This window comes from Mytilus trossulus, chromosome 11 (assembly GCF_036588685.1).
Source record: "Mytilus trossulus isolate FHL-02 chromosome 11, PNRI_Mtr1.1.1.hap1, whole genome shotgun sequence".
In the NCBI taxonomy this organism is placed as follows: Eukaryota; Metazoa; Mollusca; class Bivalvia; order Mytilida; family Mytilidae; genus Mytilus; species Mytilus trossulus.
Genome location: NC_086383.1, coordinates 47,034,260 through 47,042,785, shown reverse-complemented (window position 1 = coordinate 47,042,785; position 8,526 = coordinate 47,034,260). Strand labels below are relative to the sequence as shown.

At 33.3% G+C, this 8,526-nt stretch overlaps 1 protein-coding gene across 1 annotated transcript in view; it reads left to right on the top strand.

Annotated features, from left to right (window-relative positions):
• The first annotated feature begins 348 nt into the window (after window positions 1–348).
• Window positions 349–8,526, top strand: part of LOC134691217 (uncharacterized) — a 32,891-nt gene continuing 24,713 nt past the window's right edge. Inside the window, exon 1 of the mRNA XM_063551567.1 lies at window positions 349–763. Coding sequence (XP_063407637.1) covers window positions 544–763 — 220 coding nt within the window. The 5' untranslated portion in view covers window positions 349–543. The remainder of the gene's footprint in view (window positions 764–8,526) is intronic.

Below are 8,526 nucleotides of genomic sequence, written 5' to 3'. Positions count from 1 at the left end.
AGTTTGAAATACGTTTGACTTTGAATCCAGGTTTGCCCCAAGATGTACCTCCTCCTATTAAAGATGATCTGCACGATTTCTTCTGAGTATACACCTTACATTAATTTATAAGATATATATCTCAAAAGGCCGAATAAATCAAACAACTTTTTAAATGAGTCCATTGAAGCATCACCATCTACAAACTAAAAGTGACAATAACGTTTTGTTATGATGTATTCGCTTCATTAGACATGCATACGTTGGGTTTAACTTTTTAGAACGACTTTCAATACACAAAATCAATTTATTGAAATTTGGAAATTTAAAACATTCTTTTATAATATTCGATAGTCAGAAGGAATGACATCACAATTGAATACTCCATATATTTATATTATATATATATATATCATTATACTATTATCAAACAAAAGTTGTCAATTGTGACATTATTGAATAGCAATGGGGATAGAATATTCTCAACTATTTTGGACAAAATTTCGAGAATTGAGTCACAGTGACTTTATAAATCTATAGCAAATAATTCAAAATCTATAGAAAATGTATGGAACTTATGCGTATTCGAATGGCGCCAAGGTTCTTGGAATATTAGTTCCGTTATTTCTGACTATAGCGTTAGTTATGATATGTGTTGGTATAGGATTGCCATACTGGATCATTTTGGGAGAGACTAATTATGGGTTATTCCAAGTGTGTAACAGTACCATGTTTACACAGTGTTTCACCTCGGTGTCATATTTTTCGAACTATACAAACAACAGTAAGTACTTGTAAACAACTAATATACATACGGGGTTTTCTTATAGCCCCAGTCACACTGTCACGTTTCAAAAGCTACGTTTTCAAAGCGTAGCGAAACGGGAGTATACGTAACAAAGCATGTCAGAACGTTGTGATCCTTTGTTCAAAACGGGACCTGCTCCGTATGTTTTGTAAATTCCACAACAAACGCAGCAAAAATTGAAACGAAGTAGAAACCTAGTAAATCAACTTAGCGGAACGTAATACTAGTTCTCAAAGGTACAAGGATTATAATTTAATGCGCCAGACGCGCGTTTCGTCTACATAACCCTCAGTGAGGCTCAAATCAAAACAGTTAAAAATCCAAACAAATACAAAGTTGAAGAGAGAGCATTGAGGACCCAAAATAATATGTTAACTACTTATCGAAACGAATCAATGCGCGATGGAAACATGTGTCTACACGTAATTATATGTGGCAAAACGTGGTTAAAACGTAGCACAAACCTAGTTAAACCTAGCTTTCAAAATAACGGGACATTTTTATTCAAATGTATTTGAAACGTAGCATTTGAAAACGTAGTTAAACGTGACAGTGTGGCTGGGGCTTAAGTATAAAGCCTGCTTCTGATTCGTTAACTTGTATGCTAAATGTATTTTTTAAATATTTGACTTTTCTTTACATCGCAAATGAATATTTGTCACTCTTAACATTTTGAGGGGAATTTGAGTCGTAAGAATTGCTCGCTTTTTTACAGTAAGATAAGTCTGTTTACCAATCACCGATTTCATTCTGCATCTCCGCAGAAACTTATTACTAATTGTATTCCTTTGCCGATTGTTGATTGGAACTATAGAATAATATCTGGCCGTGGTTTAACGAATAAAGAATAAAAAGCAAAATGTACAAAATAAATGGCAGAGAATAAAGAAGAGAAACATCTATAATACTTAAATTACGATGTCCAATTTGTCAGCCGTCATCACGTAAAAACGACGAATCAAAGAATTCAACTTTATATATAACTAATATAGTACAAAGGTATAGATTAAAAATTACACCACTCCAGTCCCTTTTGTTTTCCACGTAATTAATATTGCCAATAACTAAGAAGTTCCGGGTCGAGTCCGATACCGATACCAATAGTATATTTACCTGTTACCTATTACCTTATCTGTAAGTTCCGCACTCTGACAGGCGCACCACCAAACGGTGTATTCAGGATTAATATGCTATATACACGTCGGGTCATAATCATAGGGTAACGTTGACACTACTAAATTGTCAAATTGTTACCAATTGTAGTATTTTATCAGTAAGACTTTCTAAGATAATAATACGAATACTAAAAATCTGTACTGAAAATAAGGCGCATAAAACAGTTTTCAATTTGTTTGCGGGCATGACGTAAAACAGCAAATCAAAGGATTCAACTTTATTTATAACTTATAAAGGGCAATGCTGTTGATTAAAAAAATACTCCATTCCAGGACCTTTTGTTTTCCAAATAATTATTATTACCAATAATTGATAAGTTCCAGTTCGACGGGTTCTAACAGGAAGATTTCAATGCAGAGAAACCTGTGTATCTTATAATCGGCATGTCTTTATCAGATGACAAAACTAATACTAAAATAAGGCTTGCGCATAGTTATCCCAGATGCTTAGTAAGACCAAACAACAAATTGGCAGTATTTGGCCACAGCCTTTAATATTATTATTCTCATAATTTATACATGTTGTATATAACTGAAAAATGAGGTTACCCGCATATTGCTGATTATGGCAACCGTACTGTCATATATATATATAAATTACTACCACAGATAATGGTAACTGAAGATAGGATTAAAACAATTTGGAAATCACCGTGGGAACACAGGTGATGGATCGAAACCCTTACATTGTTCATCTAGATCTGTAGTAAATGATCCTATTCATAAAACAAAATGTTTTTTGATGCAGCGAATTATGCAAATCACAGGCCTAATAAATTCAAAGTCTTTGTTGGAAGGTTTGATAACTTCAATAGACTTCTTCACAGGTCCTGTCTGTCCAAATACATATATGGTTCACTAACCACCAATGAAATTTGAGTTTTCTTAAACTCACTAATAACCAACCAATGTAATAGTACAGCGCACCGTGATAACTGAATTTAAGTACAGGACTTAAATTCTATTATCCCAGATGCTTAGTAAGACCAAACAACAAATTGGCAGTATTTGGCCACAGCCTTTAATATTATTATTCTCATAATTTATACATGTTGTATATAACTGAAAAATGAGGTTACCCGCATATTGCTGATTATGGCAACCGTACTGTCATATATATATATAAATTACTACCACAGATAATGGTAACTGAAGATAGGATTAAAACAATTTGGAAATCACCGTGGGAACACAGGTGATGGATCGAAACCCTTACATTGTTCATCTAGATCTGTGGTAAATGATCCTATTCATAAAACAAAATGTTTTTTGATGCAGCGAATTATGCCAGATTGACAGTGAAACAGAATAATGATTCACTGTCAACCGCCATATAATGGAGGTTCGCTGCCAAGCTGTGAGCCAAATACATCCACAAAAAAATCAAAGTAAACTTTCAAGTTACATGTAACTTCTAGTAAAGTTGCTCAATAAATCATAAAAAAAACCTGTATATATCTACAGTAAAAATTTACACACAAGATCAATTATACAAAGTTTGTCTTAGGTAACAATATTGTATTTGTATCTCTGAGACAAAAACACAAAACAAAACAACATATTTCATACTTATATATCAGTAGAGGGGAAAACATGACCATTGGTTTTATGCATGAAAAACTAAAGACCACCTTGAAAAAAATTGTTATTTCCTATGACAGACAAATGCACCCCATCAGATTTATACATGTTTCAGTCCTAGAAATGTCTGGATAGCATATTAAACAATACCCACCCGATTCCAATATATAGTTAGCTACTGTCTTATGAACCCTGTAATAGGCTGTATCTACACTTTAGAATATCTCCGTTTAAACGAGGCAACATTTGGGACCACACAATTTTAGTGTCAGGCAAGTCCTTTGAAATAAAGGTCATAGCTTGTATCAACTTTTCTCTTTTAAGTCTTCAGTTTTAATATTCCCTAAATCATTAGCACCTACATGTACGACTAGAAATTTAGGATTGGGGGATCTTAAAACAACCTTTAAACAACTTATCTTTTTTTTTTTTCTTTTTTCTTCTTTTCTTTTTTTCTTTTTTTTTTTTTTTTTGTTTTTTTTTTTTTTTTTTATAAAATTTTCCTCTGATAACGAGTTATTTTAAAAGCAGCCTCTCCTGTTGGACCCGAATTAAAAAAGGATCTTGACGTCAAATTGTATGGTTCACTAACCACCAATGAAATTAGAGTTTTCTTAAAATCACTAATAACCAACCAATGTAATAGTACAGCGCACCGTGATAACTGAATTTAAGTACAGGACTTAAATTCTATTATATACTTTAATTCAGTCACGGACCCGCGATATCACGGGTGGGTTCTAGTATTGAAAATAATGATAGAGAATGATGGGTAATTAGAATGTTAAGAATAGAATAATCATTGGAAAAAGTTTTACATGGAAAACTATACACGACAAAAGGGACCATTTTTCGTTCCTATTTATTGTTTATTTCATGTCTGTTGTGACGATTAAGATTTTAAACAGCGGTATACTATTGTTGCCTTTATTTAACGACTGTAATCTATGTATTACTAGTTAATTATTAAGTCAGGGATTTCGTAATCACAAATTACTTAAAACTTTTACTAAATTTTTCATTGGAGATAAAGATTTGGTTCTGAAGTTCGGTTGTACCTATGCCTGTGGAAAACTTATTTTAAACAGGAAGCACATCCTTATTTTAACAGAGATAGTGTTTACCGTACCCGGATATTTAAGAACGATCCTGGTAAAGCTTATTCTAAAAGTTTACCAATTCAACACTGTCATTAGTTCTTTGAATATTATGTTTATTGGTATTAATACTGATTTTGTTATCAGTAAATTAACATCAAATCAAATATTACTGTTATATACATATGAAATTTTATAGATCTACAATATGTCGACTTCTGTATTTGGCATTACACGAGGTAATATTTTCTCCTAAATCCATTGGATGTTGGATGTGTACTGATGGATAATTTAGTCTTAGATGCATGTTTTATGCCCCAACTACGATAGTTTATGTTTTCTTGTCTGTGCCTCCGTTCGTACGTCCGTCTGTGTGTACGTCCGTCTGTGCGTCCGTCCGTCTGTCCAGCTTCAGGTTAAAGTTTTTGGTCAAGGTAGTTTTTGAAGAAGTTGAAGTCCAATCAACTTGAAACTTAGTATACATGTGCCCTATGATATGATCTTTCTAATTTTAATGCCAAATTAGAGTTTTGACCCCAATTTTACGGTTCACTGATCATAGAAAATGATAGTGCAAATTTCAGGTTAAAGTTTTTGGTCAAGGTAGTTTTTGATAAAGTAGAAGTCCAATCAACTTGAAACTTAGTGTACATGTTCCCATTGATAACACCATTCTAATTTTAATGCCAAATTAGAGAATTTATTCCAATTTCACGGTCCACTCAACATAGAAAATGATAGTGCGAGTGGGGCATCCGTGTACTGTGGACACATTCTTGTTTTTTATACTATAAAAAAGAAGATGTAGCATTATGATTGCCAATGAGACAGCTGTCCATAAGAAACCAAAATGACAACTAACATTAACAACTATAGTTCACCGTATGGCCTTCAACAATGAACAAAGCCTAAACCGCATAGTCAGCTATAAAAGGCCCCGATATGACAATGTAAAACAATTGAAACGAGAAAACTAACGGCCTTAATTATATAAAAAAAATAATAACGAAAAACTAATATGTAACACATGAACAAACGACAACCACTAAATTACAGACTCCTTAGTTGGGACAGGCACATACATAAATAATGTGGCGGGGTTAAACATGTTAGCGGGATCCCAATCATCCCCCTAACCTTGGATAGTGGTATAACAGTACAACATAAGAAGGAACTATAAAAATCAGTTGAAAAAGGCTTAACTCATCAGATGGACAAAAATACAAAGAACGTGACCGGGTACTTGTACATCTCGACAACAAAAAGGCACTAGGAACATATCTAAGAGTACTCGCAGTTATCTGACAGCTAGTTCAAAGTCACTATCAACTTATACAAAACTCATGCATCTTAGACTAAACTATCATTCCGTACACATCCAACATCCAATGGATTTAGTGTAAAGTCATCATAAACAGTTAGAGAAAACATGACCTTGTGCAATGCCAAGTTACAGGTATCGACAGACTGTAGATCCATGAATGTGTATATGCATATAACATGCTAGTAATTTTTAGTTTGCTTTTAATTTACTGATAACAAAATCAATATTTATACCAATAAAAACAATATTAAATGATCGCATTACAGTGTTGAATTGGTAACCTTTTAGAATAAGTTTATTTAAAGGAGCAATAAGTTTACAAGGATCATTTCTAAATTTCCGGGCACGGTTAACAACATTTCCGTAAAAATGAGGATGTGCTATCCCGTTTGAAATAAGTTTTCTACAGGAACAACCAAACTGCAAAACCAAATCTTTATATATATGGAAAAATTTAGTAAAGGCTTTAAGTAATTTGTGGTAACGATATCCCTGGTTTCATAATTTACCAGTAATACATAGATTGCGTTCGTTAAAATCAAAAACGTCACAACACACACGGGCATAGCGAACGAGCTGTGAAATATAAACACCGTAAGGTGGTGCCAAAGGAACATAACCATCTAAAAATGGAAAATTAACATAGGGAACGAAAAGTCGTCCCTTTTGTCACAAAAATTTAATCCGAAATATCTAAATCCAGGAAAGGACAGTTATTACCGTATACATTTGATTTATTTAGATTAAGTTCCTTGTGGTAAATTTCAGCATTATATTGAGAAAATTCTTTTATGATTTAATGAAAAAATATCATCAAGAGTACGGTAAGTGTTTTTATATTGATCAATTAAATGCAATTTCGACGGGTCTTTACTGAGTTTAGTCATAACTGTGATTCGTAACAGTACAAAAACAAGTCTGATATTAAAGGGACACAATTAGTGCCCATGGGGATACCAACAACATATCGATAAACTTTGTTGCTAAAACGTACATAAACATTATCAAGGAGAAAACTAACAGCTTCTATCATCTCATCACACCTTCAGTAAATGTAACTAGCATATTTAACTTTCTCATTAGAGAAGAAGGCTTTCAATGAGTTGCAGCAAATATATTTGCATTCAGCTTTACAAAACGACCATTTAATTAAATAGGAAAACTTTTGTTTAATGAGATAGTGTGGAAGATGTAGTGTAAAGAGTGGGAAAAATCAAAACTGTCGACAGAATGAAAAGGACAATCAAAAGCACGTAATTTATCTAAAACATCCAAAGAATTTTTTCACTCCAAAAATGATTTATATACCACTAAGTTCATATATTTTATTACAATAGTTTATGATAAACTCTTTAATAGTAGTTAATGAACTTGTTAAAAGATATGAAAGATTAGTTGTAGAACACTTACAAGAGGCCAAGATGAAACGATATTTAAATTTTTTTTTGTGTAGTTTAGGTAGCCAATACATAGTAGGGACCTTTAAATGTTCAGAAGAAGCCTTAAGCTTCGATGTGGTTGTGATATGTTTGTTTACTATATGACTCTCTGTGGAGCGGATAGACTTGAATGTATATGAATTTAAAATTTCATTCTAAAGAACGTCCGTGTAGTATTTACGGCATACCACCACCACCACATTGTTGGCTGCTTTGTCGGTCGGTACAAACACATACTGGTTATAAAGTTCTTAAAGTTAATTTCTTATTCTTGAAATAGGTGTATTATTACTCTATTATTTATACTTCTTATTTAATACTTCTAAATTATTTTCAAAATGTGATATTCTCTTATCTACCACATTTATGCATTTATTTAGATAAGAATGAAGAGATTCTTTATCCAATTTTTCCCTGTTACACCACTTTTTACAAAACGAGAAAAGCGAATCTTTGGTGACTTGACGACACTCATTCTAATCTATTTTAGATGGAGAACGATATTTTTGTCCTTTTCAAAAAGTGTTTAACCTCTCTGTCCTGGACGATATCGAGGTCCCCTGTAATAACATGTCCATAGGGGACATATCTAAACTTCGACGATTCAGTTACAAGTTAACGGAGTATTATTATCTATATTCACGTCTGATGTAACCGACGTATAATTAAAACTAAGTTGGCCTTCAACTAGCTGTCAGTAGCTGCGAGTACTCTCAGATCGGTACTTATTGTCTTTTTGTTGTTATGATGTATAAGTACCCGGTGACACTCACGTGTTTTTGTAATATGTATTTCTATTTGTATACATCTGATGATTTAAGCCTTTTTCAAATGAAGTTTATAGTATGTTCTGATGCTGTATTGTTTCACCACCGTCCCATGTAAGGGAACGGTTGGGATCCCACTAACATGTTTAACCCCGCCTATTCTGTATGTATGTGCCTGTCCCAAGCCAGGAGCTTGTAATTCAGTGGTTGGTGTTTGTACCTGTATTGCGTTGATTTCAGGGCCTTTTATAGCTGACTGTGTGGTGTGCGGTTTGCTTATTGTTGAATGGCATACGGGGATCTATAGCTGTTAATTTCTGTATCATAAGGTTTCTTGGGGAGAGTTGTCGCATTGG